Here is a 23,756-nt window from a genome sequence, read left to right as displayed (position 1 = left end):
GTAGTCATATAAAGAATGTATAGTCCCAACATTATTCTGTTATAACAACTACAGACAGAGTGATTGGTAAAACCCACAAAAGTCTTAAATGGGAATTTCCTAAAATAATTCTGCAAATACAGGGACTCCGGTGAGGGCTGGAGCTTGAAGGACTGTTTTGTTTTCCAGGTCTTGCACGTTTCTTGCTGTTGGCAGGGTACAGTCTTACTATTTTTCTACTATTCTTTATTAGGGTTAAATATCTGAGTTTCCTTTTCTGATAGGTTTCCTTCCACCTTACACAGGTTTCTGTTTTCACAGCACTTACTTATTAAATAGTACACTAACAATTTGGACCCTAATTTCCATTGTTGTTCTTAAGGGCCATCAAGTTGATTCTGACTCATAGCGACCCTGTATAGGGTTTTCCATGGAGCAGCTGGTGAGTTTGAACCGCCAACCTTGCAATGAGCAGTTCAATGTTTATGCTACATTATATGCCCCAAATTAACACAGCATCTGGTTTCTCTACCTGTAACTTAATGCACTTAGAACAATGTTCTTTGCCAATGCTGGGGTGAATTTAATCTAGAGAACATCTTCCTTCACAAACCTAGATCTAGATTTGAAGGGATAAAGCTGATAAGAGAAAATAATGTTTCAGAAGAAGCCAGTGGGAATGGGGGAAATACACTAACTGCAATGGTAAGAAACACAGACGTGAGAGGGAAGAGCTATGACAGACCACAAGCTGGAAGGGAATTGAAGATTACACTCTAAATCCCTCTTTCACTGATGAAGAAACAATGGTTCTGTCATATGTTTTGGTAAAAGTCACAATAGTAGTAAAGCCAGGTCTTGATTTTAGGTCTCCTTAACCCAAAGTCCAATGTTCTTTCTCCTTCATACAACTTCATAGGAGATCGGTTTCATCCATCCATCCATGAGTGTGTTAGCTCCACAGAGGCCAAGACTGCTCAGTCTGCCAATGTCAAATCCCCAACTCTGGTAAATAGTAGGTGCTCAATAAACAATGTGTGTAGAATGTATGTTCTCTGTAAGATTTCCATTAGGGATTCCTTCTTATCTCCTGGCTCCCCTTAACATGTTAGTTTTTCAGAGAGATCATCACTGACCTTTCGAACGGAAGCTGGCCCCCATTCCCTGTCACAACTTTTCCTGCCTTAACCTTTGCAATTCCTGTTTTCAGGTGGGATTATGGGTTCTGCAAAGTATCCCACTTGATTCATGTTTTTACACAAGGAACCAGCCTTTTAGGCAGTGGGTTAATGCACTGGACTGCAAAGTCGGTTTCAACCATTAGGTCGGTGGTTCAAGCTCACCAGCCTCTCCTTGGAAACCCGATACAGGACTGCTATGAGTCAGAACCGACTCGACGGCACTTAACAACAACTCACTGACTGGTATATTCGGCTTGAAAGAGAGACAAAACTACCCAAACATTCAACCGTGCAGTATCCTGATGTTTCAAGGAGGATGACTTGGGTTTTTATACTGTTGGAATTTCTCCAGGAAGATTCTCAAGATATGTAGAAAACCCTTCTCATTCAGACCCGAGAACAATTTCTCCAGAGAATCGAAAATGTTCCAGCAGACTATAAAACATTTACTCAAAACATATCAAATTTTTGAATTGCAGAAAGGACTTAAATATCACCCACTCAAAAACATTTACAGACTGCCTGGCAGAGGAGGATCAAGCAAGAGACAGAGGAAGGCTACCTAACACGTCCCTAAAGCCAAGTGAAGAAAAATTTCAGGTAGGAAGGTGAAGAACTGATGCCTTTGAATTATGGTGTTGGTGAAGAATATTAAATATATCATGAGCGGTCAGAAGAATAAACAAATTTATCTTAGAAAGATAGCCAGAATGCTCCTTAGATACAAGAATTGCAAGACTTCATCTTATATACTTGGGACATATTATCAGGAGGGACCAGTCCCTGAAGAAGGACATCAAACTTGGTTTAGTAGAGGACTGGTGTAAGACAGGAAGACCTCTATGAGATGAACTGATACAGAGGCAGTGACAATGGACTCAAACACAGTAACAACTGTGAGGATGGTGCAGAAGCAGACAGTGCTTCCTTCTATTGTACTCAGAGGCTCTATGAGCTGGAACGTCCTGCCGGCACCTAAGACAGCAACAAGGCATTTGGAGCCCTGACAAGCATGCTTCAGTAGATGGAGGAGAGATACAGCTTCAGGCTTCAGGAAAACATAGGATACATCTTTGAAGTATGTATTGTTATAAAAGGGGGTAAAAGAATGAGGTAGCTAATAAGGATCAAATAAGTTCTTTTTTTTTGTAGTTTTTAAGTGCCGTTGAGTTGCTTCTGACTCATAGCAACCCAATACACGGTTTCTGAGGAAAGGCTGGTGAGTTTTTTGTAGTGGCATTTACTGTATCATATTTATTGTTGTTAGGTGCCATCGAGTTGGTACTGCCTCTTAGTGACCCTATGCACAACAGAACGAAACACTGTCCGATCCTGGGCCAACCTCACAATTGTTGCCACGCTTGAGCCCACTGATGCTGCCACTTGGTCAATCCATCTTGTGGGGGATCTTCATCTCCTCTGACACTCCTGCATATGGAAATACTTCAGTAGAGTAGAAAACAAATGATGAGGTGGGAGAAAGAAGGCATAACAATCAAACACCTCGAATTGAAGATCCGGTGACTAGATGGAGAAGATGACATCCGACAGGAGCACAGTTGATGGAGGGAACTGATCCAGGATGGTTAATGAATTCTAGAGTAGAAGGGTCAGGAAAATTTCCTCTGTACTTTTCTCACTTAGGAGATGAAAAACTGAGGCCCTGGAAGGGTAGGTGACTTGGCTCAAAGTCACACTGCTAGTTAGTGGGAGAATGAGGCTTAGTACCCAGGTTTTGCATCCAGAGCCTATGACTTTTCTCACTGTCTCTCAAGATTTCCTGACAGTACTAAGTGTGAAGAAAAAGGAAAGAAATGAGATGCAAAAGCTAAAAATAGCAATGTAAAAACAGCAAAGTGCTTAGCATATGTACACAGTCACCACGGGATATGAGATGGGAAAAAAAAAAAATCAAAATATTAAAGAGTTCACCTCTCTTACATCTTTAAAAACAAATCATTTAGTGCTATGACCCAGGAAGGAGTCCTGCTATGGTGTTGTGGATTAATGCACTGGACTGCAAAGTTGGTCTGAACCACAAGGTCAGCGGTTCAGACTTACCAGCCACTCCTTGGAAACCCTATACAGGGTTGTTATGGGTTGACAGAACTTAGCAACAATCAATGACCCAGGAGCCCTACTTCTTGGAACACACATCATGTTGTTGTTATGTGGTGTTGAGTTGATTCCAACTCACAGAGACCCTGTAGAGGGTTTCTGAGGAGCAGCTGGTGGATTTGAACTGCCAACCTTGTGATTCAAATCAACCCTGCAGTACAGTGCTTATACTAGAGTGCCACACCAAGACATCATTGATTTCCCCCAAAAAAGAGCTTAACTCTGTGTTCTCCTACCGGCCCTTTGCTGAATGCCATGACTGTCCTCCCACATTGACTTTCCTTTACCAGACACCCAGTTCAAGAACACATAGTGAGATGTTGATTATACTGTTTTAAGCTTTGAAGGAGGAGGAACACAGAGAAATAGGAATAGTGTATTTTTAATCATACATCAAGGAAGGTCGGAAGCCAAAGCAAGTACTTGGAAGCAAACTCCATAGAAGATGTTGGCTTGTCTCTAGAGACAAAAATAAAAACTGGGACTTTACCTCTGAATAACCACAGAGGAGTCATTTAGTAAAATAGAAATTCTTCTTTCAGTTTCTGTGCTCAGTTTTCTCCATGGGTACACCCCTAAAAACTGCTTAATGAACTCAGAGAACCCTATTATATTTTCACTTACTTAAAATGAATTTACAGTCTCCTTAGTCATTTCCAATTTGATCTTTTCTTGAGCACTTCAACTTTTCAGACTAGATGTAGTAAAGAAAACTTTTTTTTTTCTTTCTGCATTTAAGCAAATAGATGCAGCAGCCTTTTCAAATCTTATCAACATCCTGTTAGTGAAAAGGTCTAGAATGAAAGTTTTTTGGCTTCCTCATTGCTTGTAATCCATTCATACTGCTCATTAAGTCATGATTAAGCAGTTTCATAAATTAAACCTCTCAAAGGCTTAGGTAGGATATTCATTCCTGGTAATATCTACTAAAGTAGGAAGAAGATTCAGAAAAAAGTGGGCACAAAATAAAAGACCATCAGCAGGTATGATGAAATCAGCAGTAAGTGGGAAGAACAGGCAGAGAACCAGCCAAGACCCTCCTCTTGGTCAGTTCTCGCTGTGTAGGTGAAATGAGGGAGTCCTGGTGTGGCGCTGTGGGTTAAGGCGCCAGACTGCAAAGCCATTTGAACTGCAAGGTTGGTGGTTCAAGCTCACCAGCTGCTCCTCGGAAACCCTATCCAGGGTGGCTATGGGTTGGAATTGACTCGGTGGCATTTAACAACAGGTGAGGGTGAGAGTTTGGGTTCTTCACTTCATCTTCAATCAGTTAATTATGGCTTCTTACTAGAACGCAAACTCCACTTTGAGTTTGCATAAGTGGAGTTTGCATTCCTTTCCTAACTATTTTTACCTTCAACTTCTAATTGCTTGTCTCACAATAATTACATTATTAAGGCCAATAAGTGCACCCAGGCACAGTCTCATTGCTATGTATGTTGTGTCTGCCTTACTGTTTCACACCATACCTTAGCGCTCCAATATCTTGGTGTGCAGAGCTGTGCCTTCACAAGATCCATTTGACATCAGTAAATGTCATTAATTGTATCATGCTTACTCAATTATATTCAATCAGGCTCAGGACCCAATTATTATGGCTCAAAGCCTGACTTGCCCATGCTCAGCTGGGTAACCCTGAACACATAAGTCGCTCTAGACCTCAGATGCTCTGTCTGGGTAGTTGTAATAACAGTATCCTCTGGTAGCGTAGTGGTTACAAATCGGGCTGTGAACCGCAAGGTCAGCAGTTCGAAACTATCAGCGGTTCCGTGGGAGAAAGATGAGGCGTTCTGCTCCCGTAAAGATTTACAGCCTCGGAAACCCTGTGCAGGGTCGCTATGAGTCGGAACCGACTCCACGGCACTCAACAACAACAACAACAACTTCACAGAATTGTTACAAGGATTACATAATGGAATACATCTAAAGTGCTTAGGACAATGTCTGCCACACTGTAAGACTCAGTAAATGTTAATGGTTACTATTTATATACTATATTTGCTTTTACATGTTTATAATTAGTACACTTCTGGGTTTTGGGTTTTTGTTTTTTTTTTTTTACTTCTGGCTATATTCAGGTATGAACAAAGTCTTCTAATTTCTTAGCCTAACTTAACATCTAGTACATTTGTTGTTGTTGTTATGTGCCATCGAGTTGGAACCGACTCATAGCGACCCCATGCATAGCAGAACGAAACAATGTCCGATCTAGTACATAATCAATGGTTAATATGTGTATTAGAGAGATAACTTGTCTGCAGCCATCTAATAATCACAGAGACATGATTAGACACTGTTGTTTAGAATAAGCCCAGGCACATATGATCTGGAATTCTAGTAACGATACTTTTTTACTTATCCTCGTATATTATAAAGAATATTAAAAAAAACTAATAGTTGTTTTCAATTAGTCTCAAAACAATTTCATCATTTTCCCCCTAGTGCATGTGGGAACTAAATTTATTCCAGAAGCAGGGAGAATATGCATCCTCGTGTATTCCATTACGTGAGGCAGAAATATTCTCCATGGCAACCTGCTAGAAATGCAAATTGCCAAATTTCAAACACTCTGGTGCTGGGAGAAGATGGTTACTTTAAAAAAATAAAAAGGCAGAAAATTAAAAAGAAATGATTAATCAAATCTATTTGTGAGACCTTGTGATGGTGTGTTTCCACAATGGCGTTTTTCCTCACCACCCCTCCTCTCTCTCCCTCTCTCTCTCTCTCTCACACACACACACACACAACCTCTCCCTCACTCTCACTCTTACACACACAGACACAAATTCTTTCTTCCTCTCTTAGGGATACCGCAAACTGTACTGACAAATTAACCTTCTCCAGGTTAATTAAGTGATAATTGGACAGGTGCCTTGGGGTTCCCAAGTGAATATACCACTAACGCAACAGGAAAAGTAATTAATTTTATGACAGGATCTTAATACAAGCTAAAGTTGAAAAGACAATAACCCCCCCTTTGTTTATAGGAACAGGGACAAGAAAGAAGGCTAATACTTTTTAAATGCTATCCTGTTTCAAGCCATTTCTTTTTCTCAGTAGGTACTTGCTTTGTTCTGGTAGCCTACTTTGAACAGAGACTCAGATGGCTGGGGTCCCCTTCCTGGACAAGCACTCTCCTGTCTCCAGGTGCTGTGGGGACTGAGCAGGCAGGGACAGGTATGATTCTGGGAGAAGAGCATCCCCACCCCCTTTCGGAAATCATCTGATTACCAGCAGGAGTTCTCTGTCATTGGGTTTATACCCAGGCTTAGCACTTCTTGGTATCCTTTACTTTGCACAGATATCTTACAAAGATGGTTTTGTTGTGTTCATTTAAAGCACAAGGTAAGTGACAGTTCTAGAAATTATTAAATTTGTCCAAACCAGAGGTGGAGGTGAAAATTGAACTGTGATGTCTCCCTCCAGATTACCACATTAGCTACCATCCTCGGGCAGTTCAAATCCACAGCTCCTTGGATTTACAGGGTCGCTGTGAGTTGGAACTGACTTGAAGGCAATACACAACACAGGGCACATTTTAAAATGTGTTGATAATAGTAGAAATGATGTTGGAGTATTAAAGGTACTCTTATCTGAGATTACTGGAGACTTTGTGGAGGACATGATATTTATATTGGACTCCAGTGAATGATGAAAATTTCAATAAAACTGGTGGGAAGGTACGGAAATAGGAGAGGCACTAGGGGTAAAAGAAGCCCATTCAGCAGCTGGTAAGGTGCACAGCTGGCTGCAGTGTGAGATAATGGAGATGGAGGGAGGAGGAGGCTGGAGGTAGATAGCTGGTTCATTCCTAAACAGGTAAGGATAAGATAAAGATAACTGAGGTTCTCTGCCTGGGAGGCAGGAAGAATGGTGCTCCCATGGAATAAATGACGAAAAAGGGAGCAGCGAGCTGGGGGGAGGCTGATCTCTAGTTTGGGAGCTGTGTGTGCCTGGAGAAGCTGGGCATTGCCTAGACATGCCAGCCAAGCAGAAGCTGTAAGTTCAAGTCCACCAGTCAAGGATAGGCTTCTAATGACAGATCAAGTGACCCTACAAGCCAGTGTTGAAAAATAAAAGTGAAAGAGAGAGAGCAAGCATGAGCGAGAGCAAGGGAGCCAAGAGAGGGGAAAGAATGAATGAACCCATCAGGGTAGTGACTACCAGGGATATATTTCAAGAGGTGTGGTGTCAAGGTTAACCACAGAGTTTCCTCATTGGTAGCTGTGGGAAGCACCTCAATGGAAGAGTCAGAGGCCAACCCATACTAAAAGAAATTGTTACATAATGTTCCCGAGCAGACTGTATCCTTTCCTGCTTGCCTGCTTTGCTTTTTTCTAAGTCAAATACTGGGGGTGGGGAAAGGAAGACAATAAAAATCCAGGGAAAACGTGTGTATGTATTTGATGAACGCCTCCTTCAAGCTACCAGTCACTGCCTCTCCTTGGACATGGGAAAGAGACCGTTGAATATTGATAAAGTGAGAGCAGCAAATGAAGCTCTCAGAAATGACTGTCTTTCTGGAAGGAGAAGCTTGCTGTGTAAAGATCTCAGCTTCTTCTCTTCAATAGGAGAGACTCCATATCACCTCTAATCTCTGTCTACTTTTACTGAAGACTTATGTTTGGGGCGAGAGTTCCAAAGGAAGAGCTGGGTCCAGTGTCTTACTTCGTTCAACAGCTTGGGCAAGGGCCAAGGGAACATGGACCTGAGAATACCAAGGGGCAAAAAAGTGAGAGCCAAGCAAACAGCCATCCTACTTCAGAAAGACTAACAGAGGGGGGAGCTTAGGTGGGACACTGTGTTTCTGTTGAGACTGTGAGCCATTGTTAGCTTGTTGTTGTTGTTGAGTGCCATCGAGTCGGGTCCGACCCATAGCGACCCTGTGTACAGGGTTTCCGAGGGTGTAAATCTTTATGGGAGTAGAAAGCCTCATCTTTCTCCCGCGGAGCGGCTGGTAGTTTCGAACCGCTGACCTTAAGGTTTGCAGTCTGATTCGTAACCACTATGCTACCAGAGCTCCTTAGCATTTGCTTATTGCACTGTGAGTCTTAAAATACGAGGCTCCCGCAGCTTGACAAGTACCCACACTTGTGCCTGTGTGTGTGCACATATGTGCCTACATGTGTGAGTGTGTGTGCGTAGGTGTTTGGCAGCATGCTTTTTCATATGTTATGCACTATGATTTTTTTTTTTTTTAAAAGAAAAAGTAGGGCAGCAAAAACTTTACTGAATTCAGTATCATTCTGCCTGACCTGCCATCTTACTGCTGATGTAATAAATTCTGCTCTACCTATTACTCCGGCAACGATCCTTTTATGATTACTCTTCTTATATATTGAGCCCTGGCGTGGGTGCTATAAAACCAACACTGGGCAGCTCATTGCAAGGCTGGTAGTTCAAACACACTAGTTACTCTCAGAAACTCTACAGGGTTGCTATGAGTAGGAACCAGCTCGGTGGTACTCAACAACAACCAACCAATTCTTGTGTATCAGCCACTCCAAACCTAAACTCTAACCTCTTTTGCCCCAGTTTTCAAAAAAGTCAGCAGTTGCTATCCATTTTGTCTTAGACTATTTGTTCTTCATATATTTTGAGGACCAAGCCATAGGCAGAACTGCATAAATGTCACTAACAGTCAGTCTTTGATATGTCGTTGTTCTATTTTTGAGGTAGTTAACTTAAGCTTATAGATGTCTGGCCTTTAAAACCAATATATTTTACTTCTCATAAAAATTATTCAGAAAACTATACCCTTAAAAGAAAATAATCGCTTTACAGATAATTTTCTGAATTGTGAAAATGTTCCTTACTGAACTTATCATGCTGCTGGGTGTTTGCGTGGGTCAGTACTTTTCTCTGACCCCTCAGCCCATGTGCGAAATGCGGATCTTTAACTAGATAACTTCTAACGCTCTGTGATTTGGTAACTGTTAAAAAAAAAAAAAAAAAGTACTTCTGGACAGTGGGCTTCTCCACCTAAATGTTTTCAGGGAGCAGGCAGGCAACCCTGAGTCTCATGTTTACCTGCAGCTGGGGTCTCTCTCTCCTGAGCTCCATGGCCTCCTTAATATCAGTAGTACCCCTTCATTTTTGATATTGCCCAATAGCCCTTTGTTGTGTGTCTGTTGCTGCTAGTTGTCCTTAAGTTGACTGTGACCCATGGTGACTGGTGTGCAGAGTACAGCACCATAGGGTTTTCAAGGCAGTGACCTTTCAGAGCACGCCACCACAGCAGTCTTCCGACACACTTCAGGGTGGATTCAAACTACCAGCCTTTCAGCAATTAGTCGAACACTCAACCCTCCACAAAGGGATCCTTAAATATCTCCTGGATGTGGCCGCACAATCACCTCTGTTGAGAACCACTGACATATGGTCCTGGCGGTGGTGTGCAGTAGTCGGTTCCCACTCACAGCAACCCTGGCTAGGGTTTCCAAGGCTGTAAATCTTTATGGGGGCAGAAAGCCTCATCTTTCTCCCAGAGAATGAAGTAGATTTGAACTGCTGATCTTGCAGTTTGCAGCCCAACTCGTAATCTACTATGCTACCAGTGTATACAATACTAGGGAATGGAAATTGCAGAGGCTAACTAGAAAGTGCGCATCCTAATTAAAGGTTTCCAAGTTCAAGTGGAAACATGTTGGTTGGCATGATTCTGTAGCCCTCCTAAGCCATCATGACCCCATCCCCACAAGACACGCAGAGAACCAATGTATCAGCACTTTCCATAATATAAGAACACGTTCAGGCTGCAAATTCCATCAGACCACAGATGGGCTTCCAAGTAACACATACTAGCAACAAAAACCACTTGAAATTTTAATTTTCTACATGCTAAAGAGGCATAATAATATAACATTTTTAGGTGAACAAATGAGTTAAAAAAACACAAAGTAACGATATAGTATCTGGATAAAGCACTGGACCACAAGATCAGTTTGAACCTCAAGTTTGGCAGTTCAAACCCACTAGTTGCTCCTCAGAAATCCTATACAGGGTGGTTATGAGTTAGAACCAACTTGATGACACTTAACAACAACAGCAATTTATGAAAGATGACACCACGTATTAGGGAATGTTCTTACTGTCAATCATATCATGTGAACAACAGCTCCATAATTTTCGAAGAGAAAGTAATTTATTTCCTTGGGGAAAATCTATAGTAAAAAGGATAGATCCTTTCTTCGCACTTAGGCACTTCAATAATTCCACCTGTTAGGGCAGAGCTTCCTCTAATGGGCTTTTCTCCTGGTTTCCACCTCCATTTTCTTTCTTCCCTTGAGGCACTCTTACAAATGCCCACCCAAACACCACCTTTCACTCTTGCCCATCAGGCCACTTAGGAAGCTGCACAGGAGAGATATGTTGACTTCCATTTTAATTTATTACGGAAACAGCTTTACAAAAAACCCTTCAATTCATGTGAAGGAATGTGGACAAAATGCCTGATGAAAATGCTCAGGGTAAAGAATAAAGTACCTATATTATGGTTATATAAATATATATACATTATTAAAAAAAAAAAAAACCCAAGTGAAACAAATCTACTGCCATGAAGCAGTTTCTGACTCATGGTGACCCTGGACAGAGTTTCTGAGGCTATAATACAGGAGCAGAAAGCTTCATCTTTCTCCCATAGAGCTGCTGGTGGGTTTGAACTGCTGACCTTGTGGTTAGCAGCCCAGTATTTATCCTACATTGCCACTAGGGCTCCTATATGATGGTTAGACTGTTATATAAAGCAACTCATATCACACCTGGTTATTAGGCAACTGGCAGCATTTCAAACCAAAACAAAATTATTATCGCTTGGATATAGTAACCAAATAGATCAGATGTGGAGAAATATTAAAGTTCTATTATTTTACTCACTGATTAAGATATGTTAATTAACCAACCCTGGTATTTTAATCCTAAAATAATTAAGACTTTGAGAAGATTTTTTTCTAATGGGTACGCGGATACTGGACAACCAATATGGAAATAAAAAATCACATCACAAGCTAATCATACCTGTCATGTCTGAGGGCTCTCATATCAACATACACAGTGGTTGGGTCAGGTCCAGAGGTCCCCTGTAAACAATGACAGATTGTGGTTAATCCAAGTTTGATGGGAAAGCAATCTGGCTATTGTGCTTTCTACTTGCTATTAAGCATTTTCTGTCATTAAAAATCTCCAACTGAAAAAAAAATTTTTAAATCACTAAAACCACAGCTTTTCAAGATACCTGTTAGTTAACTGATCATCTAAATTCCAAAAGTAACCTTTTCTTAAGATAATACTGGAATTTTACATGGCTTGACTATGTAATCAAAATAAAACAAAGGAGACATGCTATACATTTTGATAAATAAACAAGAAGGCTGAAATAGTTGAGAAAATGATTTGGCTAGCAGAAGCAGGTTATCAAAGGTATGAAGCATCATTTGCTGATACAGTTTTACTACATGCATCCCAAGCTGAAGACATTCAAGCAGAAGAAGACATGAATTGACAAAGCTAAAGGAGGAAGGGAGTGGAGAGAATTATATTGTTACTTTTAATTCTACATGTGTTTAGTTTCCCCCACAATCTTACAAGGGTTATTTCTTGCAGTGACTTAGGTATACTTAGGTATGTTTATCCCCAGCCAGCTGTGCAGGACTTTGTAGTCTTTGTACTATCTACTTATTTAACACAGAGGGCCAGAAGTCCACTTAGTGGTATAGATCCCTTAAGAATACACTAGTGTGACTTTGGATCAGAGATCTCTGTACATATAAAAGCAGTATCACCTTTATAATACATTTATAAACCAAACTTTTATGTAAGTTTCTTAGGAAGATAATAGAATACCTTGGACGGAATGGCTAAAACTGGAACAAGGTAGACAAAAAATAAGGGAGTCCTTCAAAATGTATACATAGAGCCACACTACAATTCAGGAGCAGACCCTAATCCTGTACCAAATGAATGTTTAAATATAAGAAAAAAGCAAACTAAAGACAATTTCATTGAAAACATCCCGTACCACTCAATAATATTGATCATTAGTGTCCCACCACTAAGATAGAGAAAAAGAACAGCACATGCAAATGAGGCTCTAGGTGGAAGCTTACAATCAAAGTCCAAGAACATTCTATCTAACTCTAGGACTAGCCCATCAAGCTGTGTTACAGACTAGCACGGAGAGGGAGCACTGAGTGGATAAGGGGTGTGATGTTCTGAGTAATGGAAAATGTATAATCATAGAAGGCCAATTTACAAAGCAAATGAACGAATCAGAAAACAGGTTATTACAGGTGAAAAATGAAGTCAAACAGATGAAGCAAACCATTGGTTATATACAATGGAAGTACAACATTAGTCACAGGTGTGAAATGTTTGGAGAGTTCTGAGAAAATTACATCACCCTGGGCCATCTGGAGTCTTGCATCATGGGGGCTAGAACAACCCCTCAATCAGTCTCTGCACTCAACTTCTAGTCTGTCCCACTGCTGGAAGCTGCTAAGACGGTAGGTAGGGTAGGCACTGGTATGGAGTGAACGGAAAATTCCCCTACCTGCTCGGTCAGCTTCCACAGCCTGTGAGGCTATAGCAACAGGAGGTCAGGAGCAAGAAGAAAGGAGAGAACACCAGACCAACAGAGACCAAGAAGAAACACACACACACACACACACACACACACACACACAGACACATAAACAAAACAACCCAACAACCAAAATGGAATGAAGGAGGAGGAGGGTCAGGGAAGAGAATGCAGAAAGCAGGGAACAAAATAAAAAGATCAAAACCAACATCAAATATGGAAATCGTTAAAATTAATCACTGTACCATTAACGACTTAAAAAAAGAAAAAAAAAACCACACACAAAAAAAACTTAAAAAGATGTCAACATATCCATAGTGCAACAGAAGACAGAGTAATGGATAGCCAACCATGGACAGAGAGAACTAAGTAATTTTTCAATACGTAAGGACTATGGGATTACTGGATAGCTTAATCATATGTTTGTTTTTTAAGTTTCTTTTCCTTTTCTCTGGGAAGTAAGGTATTAATTTTATTGTCTCAATCTGTTGACCATTCCTTCATTTAAACAGCTTCGAGTTTCTGAGGACAGTTTTAATGAGGGCATGCCTTGAAGCTTTTCTTATCTACAATTTGTATTTGTAGCCCTATTTCTCTACAAGATGCGTTGAAGAAGTAAAATAAAGGAGACATGAACATGTTCGAAACATACAACTTCTGTTAATAGTTACTAAACAACACTCTAGTCTAGTCTCGTGGGGACGTCCACTCTAGTGAGTATCCTGTGCCATTCTTTACCACTCCTGCTCTTTGGGAGCAATTTCCCCCAAATGGGCACATTTCAATGTTTGTTTTCTTCTCTTCATCACTTTCTGTGTGGTTTTTTTTTGTACATCCTACTATCCATACTAAATTACTTGTAACAGAAAGACTGAAAAATCTCCACAAAGTAATGAAGGAAAATTCCTTTGATAGAATGCATTCTTCCCTAGGCCACTTAGGTATCTTTTCCAGTGATTCCCAGAAAGGTACGGAAAGTAGAAGTTGTCCAATAGGCACCTGATTCAATGCACAATTCTTCTGTGTGGAGGTCCATTCTATGTGCAGCCTACAGTCCGGTCCACTTCTGCTGCAACCTCAATTGCTACGCAGACTTCAAAGATAATAACAGAACTACAAAGAAGCTCTTAACTAGCTTTCTTTGGGCTGCAATTTGGTAATAAGGCAAGATTAGAAATCTGCCATCACTCAAAACGGAGTCACGTCTATTAAAACTTGTAAAAATAAAAGAAAAAGAAAACTATGATTTCATTCTTCTTTCTGTAACTTATTTCACTCTGGCAATTGTGACAATTGCTCTATTTCAGTGTCCTCATCCTTCAAAAACTGAGACAAAACATGCAGAAAAGAAGAACACTGATGAAAAGTGTGTGTTTGAAAGTACACAGGCATATTATTGGGCAAATTCAAGCTGAATGCAATGATTCCAATAATCTCCTTCCTTTGATTCCTTGATATCTAAATATTAATTCGAATAAAAATTAGTCAATGTTTTCTCTAAATTATTCTAATTCTCAAATTTGATTATAAGGTCTCAGTGTAGTAATCTCAGATAAACAACACACTGGTGATTGGGATCTAATCTATATGTGGGAGTGGAACACAACGTCTGAAACAAAGTAAGCTTACTGAGTTAATTTAAAACGAATAAATAAAGAGGGAGATAAAAAAAGTTTCCAAATGTCACAAAACCTAAAACTTGTACAAAAATAAAAACTTCTGAGATACATTTTAGGGAGTATGAATTTAACAAAGTCTTCAGTTAGCCCAAGAATGCATTTCTGAGTTCCTTTAAGTATGGAGATTGTTAATGCATGGAAATGCCTAGGGGTCAGTACATATTTGCAAAAAGGACCAACGGTAAAATAAAGTTATCCACTCCAACAGAAGCTTATTCATAAATGAAAATAAAGCATTTCTGAAATCCCAAATTACTGAGAATATTGGATTCATTTAAAAATTAAATTTCATAGTAAAAAATGTTACATATACTTTAGAGATACGATTTTCTTTATCGATATATCAGAGTTCCTAGGATATTGTTTATTAAACAAATGAGTTATATAGTTAAGTCTCAGCTAAAGCTGTAGCAAATATCAAAACTGAAAAGCTAGAACAGTTGTTGCTATTAAGGAGCCACTGAGGTGGTTCTAACTCACAGCGAGACTGTATAGGATTTCAAGGCTATAAATCTTTGGGAGCAGAAAATCTCTTTTCCCTGCAGAGCAGCTGGTGGGATCAAACCACTGACTCTGTGATTTGCAGTCCAGTGCTTATCCTACAAAGTTACCATGCTCTCATTGAATCAAATACCATAGTATCAGTACAACTTAGTACCAGTTCATTGCTCAAGTTGAGCGCTAAAAGTATTCTAAGTAGAGATGTGTGAAATAATGAAAAATGAAATCCAAATATTTATGTCAGGTATACCTACAAAACTAGCTGTTTGAGGACTCAAGCCAGCTTGCATAAGATGTCTCACTACAAATGACACTCTTCTGATTGAAAGGGAAAATGCCATACAATGACTGCTTCTTTGTACTCAGACATCTAAAAGAATTTCTCTATTCCTATGAAAATGTGGGCGTTGTGGAAATAGTGCTGCCTGAGGAGAGCCTCAATACACTACAATGAGTAATCTTTTCAAAACATGTAACTGACGATACACCCCTGGCCAAACCCTGTATTGTTGCCCACTGATGACAGAAATAGGCCAAAAATACCTGTGATAGTTGGGGTTTTGTGTCAAGTAGACCTGGCCAGGATTCTCAGTGGTTTGGTGGATGAGATGTAGTTGTCCCTCTTGATGAGATGGAGTATAGTGTAACCACCTCTGGGATGGGATCTGCTATGAGCAGCCAATCAACTGAGGGGAGGTTTCTTTAAGGGTGTGGGCTGCTTCCTATCTACAGGACACTGGGGCAGGGCTGGCTTGCTTGTTTTCTGTTAGGTCTGGATCCTGCATCAGGCTCGCCATCTGACCTCTGGTTCTTGGACAAGAGTCATGGCCTGACATTTGTCAGCAGCCAGTCATCTTACCTGCACGACCTGCCTCTGCCTGCCTGCCATCTGACTTGCCAATCTTGGTTCTCTAGAGGACCCCGCCTAAGAAAACACCTTGCTTTGTATGGCCCCTTGTTGGCTGGCCCCTACCTGCCTGCCTCTTCAGTTTCATTTTCATCTGCATCCTTCCTTGCTTTCTGTTCTGTTTTGCAATCATTCAGTCTTTTGAAAGCACCCTGTTCCCTCTACAATAGGGTCTTTTTCCTGGCCCTTAACTAGAGTGCTCTTAGTACAAACATTTAACACATTCAGCCTGCTGATTAAAAAGTTGAAGATTAGAGTTCACCCAGAGGCACTTTAGAAGAAAGCCCTGCTGATCTACTTCTGAAAAATCAGCCCCTGACAACTCCATGGAGCAGAGTCCAGTCCCACCCGGGGCTGCCATGAGTCAGGTTGATTGATGGCAACTGGTAGAATGTCCCTCCTCTTCTCCTTCTCTATTTCTAACTCATCAGTCAGAACTCAGCACAAACCAGCAATTTAGAGTCTATGTAAACACGTGAAATCGCCCTGCTGCGCACTCAGGGCATTTAGCGTTGGCGGACATTCTTATCTGTAGAGTCTTTGTCTCACATCTGTCTGTCCTACTAGGGCTCATGCCTACTTATGCTTCCCATTCCATTTTCTCAGAGACTGGCTAGTGCTAAGATGTACCATCGCATGGGCCACACACCACAGATATTTATAAAACAATGAATACGTGATTGCCACAAACAAGCTGGTAGATTGTGGTAGTTTGAATAGGATGACTGTCTTCTTCCTAGCTATAAAAGTCCCATGAACATTTGTCTATTCAAAGCAGCAAAAAAAATATTTCATTAAAGAGGTGACAGGGATTTGAAAAGACCAAGACAGTCGTCTCTTTAGGGTGGGAGAGGAACTTTTTCAAAATGACTCTCTTTTACTTGACACATTCTTTGATTAACTTGTTGTTATGTGCTGTCGAGTCGATATGACTCGTAGCGAGCCTGTATGAATCAGAAAAGGCATTAACTTTACATCTTGACTCTAGAATCCTTCCAAGGAGCTGCTGGTGGCTTTGAACTGCAGACCTGTGGTTCGCAGTCCAGTGCTGATCCTGCAGAGCCATACCAAGAGTCACTTTAACTAGTCGCTTTAATATTACCAACACAGTACTTACCTGGCACAGAAATATTCATCGTCTTACATGTCAACGTTTGTAAAGTGACTACCATATGCAGGCAGAAATTAAAGACACAGACATGACAAAGGCAGTCTCTGCCTTCCAGGGCACATGCTGTGATAGAAGAGGAGAGCTACAGAGTTAAGATCATGAGACGCGCCATAGTTTGACTGGAGCCATGATCTGGAAGAAAGGAATTTAGGGATTGTGCCACAGATAAGACAAGAGTGGACTGTGAAAGGTGACTGCGGCAGACAGACAAGGTGTGGATAAGTGGGCATGGGGGAACGGAGTGTACTTGGCATGGTAGGTGGAAAGGAAACTGGAAGGATGGTGGGAAATGATTTTCTAGACATACCTTTGGATCAGAGAGGGAAAGGTGACTTGGGTTTTACATTTGGTATTATAGGTGAGAAGGAAGCAAAATATTTTAGATTTGTCTAAATTTTGAACTCTTCACCAATATTGTCTTAATTTCTTCCTTGTCTCCACTTTTTCCCTTAAAACCCCGGTTCGAATGCATGACATTTAATGAATTTATCTTAAAGGCAGACAGTAGAGCTAGCAGCGCTATTTCTGAAAGTCATTTTACATGTTTATTAATGGTCTCAAACCAGAGAAATTTCTTATATGACAAGGCTATGTCACCTCTTCATCCACAACTCTGATTACTTAAAAGAAGCCAACATCTCTTAAAGTCACCTTAGAAGCAGGTGGCAGGAATTCCTGTGGAGACAAGTTGAGGAGACCCTTTGAGACCCTCCCAGTTAGCAGTTACTTGATTTCAGGACTCTAATCTCCCTACCCAACTGACTTTTACACATTTTTTTTTTTGTACTTATTTATTTTGGAAATTAGAATAAATTAAATCAGAACTTCAGGTTAACTTGCAGGCATGTTGAGTGGGAGCCATGACTTGCTGGTTGTGTACTAATTACCTAAAGGTTAAAAAGAAATTCTTTTAAATTTTATCAGTTTAAATCTTAATAAAATAAAAGTACTTTTCTGTCTTTATAAGTATAGCTTTAAGTAACGGTTCTCAAAGTGTAATCCACAGACCCCTCGGATCCCTGAGATCTTTTTAGAACATTCACAAAATCAAAACAATTTCATAAAAATTCCAAAAAATTATTTTTAACTGTGTTGACATTTGGTGGGTAAAAACTGCAGATGCCTTAGTATAAAGGAAGGCAATGGGACCAAATTGTACTAGTGTATTCTCCACAGTCATGCAACTGTTGTATACAGAAGAAGGAGCAGCTACCCTAACAAATGCTCTTGATGAAGCAATGAAGACATTAACTGGATATCTTGACTCTAGACAGGTTTTGAATACTCTGAGTGATGAAATGGGAAGTATCTAGAAAGCACTACTATAGCATATAGGAAAGTAAGACATCTGTGTCCAGGAAACAGAATGCATGTGACCAAGCTGAGAATTGCACGTGTTGCTGTTTTCTAGGAACACCATTTTTACTTGAAAGAATTACTGACATACAAACTTGGGTATTTGGTGAATATTTTTGTGAAAATCAATCAAGCTAGCCTGATACCTGAAGGAAAACAGATCATGGCATTTGTTGCCAGTGATACAATTTGAACTTTCAAGTGAAAAATCACTATTTCTGAAAACTGATCTGTTTGTGTGTTTGACAACTTCCCAATAAAACTTAAAAACCTTTTCTGACAAGAATGGTGGTCCAGCTGTAATTGTGATTTACTTTTTATATTATATGTCAACATGTGCCAAGTAGGCATCACTCAATTATCCAATGACCACTGTATGCTTTGCTTGGGTAAAAGATCCCATCAAAGCAAAACTTAGACCAATGTATTTCAATGAAACCGAGTACAACTAACTTTGAAAAAACTATCACTTGTTGAATTTTGGTGTGGTATCAGAAAAACGGAGGCCTGCTATGGCTCTGGAGTATAACCACTGGCTGCACTACTAACCACAAGGTCGGTGGTTCAAAGCCACCAGACACTCCTTAGAAAACCTACACAGGGTCACTATGATTTGGAATGGACTCTACCGAACTTAACAACAGCAACATCATCAAAGAAAAGTATCCGTAATTACATAAAAAGGGTATTAAAAATTCCTGTCTCGGCTACTAGAAATGTGCAAGGCCATTTCCCCCCCTATATTTGAGACAAAACACCATACAGCAGCTGATTAAATGCAGAAGCAGGTAAGAAAATCCAGCTTCCTTTATTAAGCCAGATATTAAAAACATTTGCAAAACCTAGTGTCTTTGTGTTTGCCTCTTCTGTTATATGGGTTTTCCGAGGACTTCCCTCTCAGCGTCTGAGCTATGCAGACCTTTTCAGCTGTAACTCATAGGAGCCTGACTGATGTCGTGACCAAATGTGGTGGTGGGCAGAGTCCTCTCACACTAAAATGAAGCCTCAATCTTTTAGTGAGCCTGAAACCCAAGGCTCTGACCTTTCCAAGTGTTTCTCAGCCTTTCAATGTTTTTCTTCAACCCTTAGGTGACACAGAAAGGCTACAAAGGTATTGGAGTTGGATATTCTCTATCCCCATGTCAGCTGACTCCCGTAAAATATACATTGGATTGACTCTGGCAAAACAGTGTCACTTGAGAGCAGGCCACTGTTAAGGAGAACAGAACTCATCCCCACTCCCTGCCCAAAGCATGAGAGGCTTTTCCTCCCATATTCACAGTGAGGACAAAGTAGGGCTCCTAGACATAAAACTAACAAAAGGTTTAGGACCTCCAGGAATTTTTCTCTCTAAAACGAGGCCACCTTCAGTCTCCAGCAACTAATTAATTACTCTTTTAACTATTCCTACTCAGTTCTGTCTCTAGCGGCAAGGTCTGCTCCCTGCAAACTGTGATTTTCTGTGTCTGTAACTCTGGTAGCATAGTGGTTAAGAATTGGGCTGCTAAGCTCAGAGTCAGCAGTTGGAAACTACCAGCTGTTCAGTGGGAAAAAGATGAAGCTTTCTGCTCCCGTAAACATTTACAGACTTGGAAACCCTACACAGAGTCGCTATGAGTCGGAAGCAACTCCACGGAACATAACCACCACCACTGCGAAGTCGTCTGAACTGCAAGGTCACTGGTTCAAGCTCACCAGCTGCTCCTTGGAAACACTATACAGGGTGGCTATGGGTCGGAAATGACTCCACGGCACTTAACAACAACAACAACAGTTTTTAGAGAGGAGGTTTTCCCCTGTGCCCTCAGTTCTCTGAAGGATCAAAGAAGAGTTGTATATTTTAAGTTTTTCATTTATCTTCCTCTTATGAGATGAGGATAATTACTTCTAAACTCTTTACATATTGGACCGATAATCAACCTACTTTCTTTTGGCTATGTACCTAGAAATGCTGGTTCATAGGGCTGAAATGCGTTTAACTTTATAAGAAAAAGTTGAATCATTCTAAGTGGCTATACAATTTTAGATTCTCACCAGCAGCGGTATAAGTTCTAATTCTATACTCATCAACACGAGTGCTGTCAGTCTCTGACTCTGTTACTTTTGTGAGTGAGAAATGGTTTCACCATGTGATTTCATTTAATTTACATTTCCCTTCTACTCCCGTAAAGATTTACACCCTTGGAAACCCTGTACAGGGTTGCTATGAGTCGGTTCCGGCTCCACGGCACATAACAACAACAATGACGAAGTTGAACACTATTACTGGTCATTTGCATATCTTCTTTTGTGATGTACCTACTGAATTTTTTCCCCTGATATTTTTAGTTAGGTTTTATTTTTATTGCTGATGTGATGTTGTTCTTTAGATATTCTGAATATAAGTCTTTCATCAGATTTATGAATTACAAATATATTTTCCTATATTCTTAACGTCTCAGTTGAGATTAATTTTAATTATGATGAAGTTTATCATTAAACTTTTTTTTTTTTTAATGGTTAGCGTCTTTTACGTCCTGAAAAAAATCTTGGCCTATCACATAGTCATGAAAACATTCTTGTATGTTTTCTTCTGGAAGCTTTATTCTAGAAGCTTTATCATAAATATTTATGTCTTTGATACATCTGAAATCAGTTTTTGTAAAAGGTGTGTCAAGGTTACTTTTTCCCCCATAAAAACTTTAATTGTTTCTAAACCATTTGCTAAAAAATCCTCTCCTGTCTCATTAACTGGATTGGGTACCATAATAAATCAATATGTACATTATTGTGTGTTTGTTTCAAAGATATATTGGTCTTTCCTGATGCCAGTAAAACACTGTTGGTTACTGTAGCTTTATAGTAAATCTTAGAAACAGTTTTCACAACTGTTTAGTTATTCTGGATCCTTTGAAATTCCTAAAAACTTAAGTATGATCTTGTTTGTGATTTTTGTTTGGGGATGCACTGTATCTATAGATTTGCTGATAAAAGACATTTTACTCTTTATTTATAAGGGATTTGCTGATAAAAGACTCTTCCTCTTTATTTATAAGGGAAACATCATTTATTTAGAATTTCTTTCAGTAATGCTTTATGTTTTTCAAGGTACAGTTTTCATTAGATTTTAGGCATTTAAGATTTCTTGGTAATAGTATTGTTGTTGTTGTTAAGTGCCGTCGAGTCAGTTCCGACCCATAGCGACCCTGTACAGGGTTTCTGAGGGTGTAGATCTTTACGGGAGTAGAAAGCCTCATCTTTCTCCCGCGGAGCAGCTGGTAGTTTCGAACCGCTGACCTTAAGGTTCGCAGCCCAATTCGTAACCACTACGCTACCAGAGCTCCTGTAATAGTATAGTAAGTATTTTTTCATAATTCATTTTCTAGCTGTTCTTTGCTTCTATATAGAAATATAATTCGTTTTTGAGTATTAACCTTGTATATTTTACCCTTGTTAACTTGATATGAGGTATCATATGTAGTTTTCATAGATTCCATAGGAGGTCTTAACATGCACAGTAGGATTTTCTGCAAATGAGGACAAGTTTGGGTTTTTTTTCTTCTAATATTTATACCATTTATTTCTTTTATCTTGTCTTACTCAATTGACTAGAACTTCTACTAAGTGCTGATATTCCTGATTTCAGGGTAAATGTTTCAAAGTTAGACCATTAATTATGAAGTTATCAAGAACTTTTTATATACGGGCATTTCAAAGTATTTTAGAACTTAAAGGTATTTAAATGTAAATTATTCATTTGTTTTTTTTGACCCAGATTTATTTTTCAATTTAGTATTATTTTCCAGAAATATTTCCTGTAGTGCACATTTGCTAGTGATAAAATCTTTCAGCTTTTAGATGGCCTGAACAAGTCTTTAGTTTTTTTTCTTTTTAAATAATATTTTATTGTATTTTTGGTGAAAGTTTACAAAAAATTAAGTTCCCATTTAACAATTTCTATACAACTTGTTTGCATGCAAGTTTGTGTGCAACACTGGTTACATTTTTAACAATGTGTCAGCATTCTTATGATTTTCTTTAGCAGTTCTGTTTCCATTCATCTAGTTTCCCTGCCCCACTCCCCCAACTTTGCTCTAGGATGCTGTCATTGTTTTGTACTGTAGAGCTGGTTCTGACCCATAGTGACCTTGTATAGGGTTTCCAAGGAAACGCTGGTGAGCTTGAACCGCTGATCCTGCTGTTCAAACTGACCATGCAGGCTAGTGCACTAACCCACAGCGCCACACCAGGACTCCTTGTTTTAGGAGAAATGATGACTATTGATCTTTTATAGACCCCACCCCCACCCCCAGAGGAGCACAGTATTCACAGTGATACTGTTTATTCTATGTGCCAATCTGTTATTTAGCAAAAAGGTGATTTCTGGGTTCAAATTTTAAAGGGCAACAGTCTTGGGTATACCTCTAGTCTCAACCAGTTCAGTAAATCTTTTTAACAATTTGAGTATTATTCTACATTTTCTCCCATTCTATGTGAGCACCAGCTAGTTCCTTCAGTCCCAGAGTAGAAGAGGCTATAGTTTGTGCAGGCTATTTGTCCTGTAGACAAGTTTTTCTCTGAGACTTGTTTTCCTTCTTTCTCTTTTGTTCCATAAGACTTTAGACCAATAATTGCATTAAGTTTGTTCTTAAAAGCTATTTCCTCTGAGTATGAAATTCCACATTGACAGTTACCAACTCTCCCTCCCCAAACTTTCAGAACTTCAAAGATGTTCTCACAGCATTATTTCTGACCAGAATTGGAAGTTATCTTATGTTTGCTGCTGTGCCTATAATTTGTTTTTCCTCTGGCTGCTTTTAAGATTTTTCTCTTCATCAATGGTTTTGAACAATTTGATCAAGATGTGCTATGGAGTAATAGTTTTCATGTTGGCCATTTTGTCTGCATTTTGAAGCCATTTTCTCCCTTCCATTTGTAACTCTAATAATCTTTATATTAAGGGTGTCCCATAGTTCCCTGAGTCACTATTTTGTTAATTCCTTTTTTCTATCTGTATTATTTTGGAAAGTATTTCTTGCTATGTTTTAAGGTCCACTAATCTTTTTTTTTCAACAATTGATCTCATGTTATATATTTTTCATACATATATTATAGTTTTTATCTCTAGAAGTTCAAGTTTGGTTTATTATTATTTTAATATTTTGTGTCTTTTCTTAACTTTTGAACATCTGGAACATAATTAAAATAACTATTTTAAGATAGGGACAGGCAACTTAGACATTGGCTACCTAAAATGTTGTTGTTGTTGTTATGTGCCATGGAGTCGGTTCCGACTCATGGCAACCTT

At 39.6% G+C, this 23,756-nt stretch overlaps 1 protein-coding gene across 1 annotated transcript in view; it reads right to left on the bottom strand.

The window, feature by feature from the left end:
• The window catches only part of DIP2C (DIP2 disco-interacting protein 2 homolog C (Drosophila)), a 631,911-nt gene that overhangs the window by 40,974 nt on the left and 567,181 nt on the right, over window positions 1-23,756 (bottom strand). Inside the window, exon 32 of the mRNA XM_006874421.1 lies at window positions 11,295-11,356. Coding sequence (XP_006874483.1) covers window positions 11,295-11,356 — 62 coding nt within the window. The remainder of the gene's footprint in view (window positions 1-11,294; window positions 11,357-23,756) is intronic.

The sequence above is a fragment of the Chrysochloris asiatica genome, unplaced genomic scaffold (genome assembly GCF_000296735.1).
Source record: "Chrysochloris asiatica unplaced genomic scaffold, ChrAsi1.0 scaffold00276, whole genome shotgun sequence".
NCBI lineage: Eukaryota > Metazoa > Chordata > Mammalia > Afrosoricida > Chrysochloridae > Chrysochloris > Chrysochloris asiatica.
Note: the sequence above shows the minus strand (reverse complement) of the source record. Positions and strands in the feature narration are given on the sequence as shown.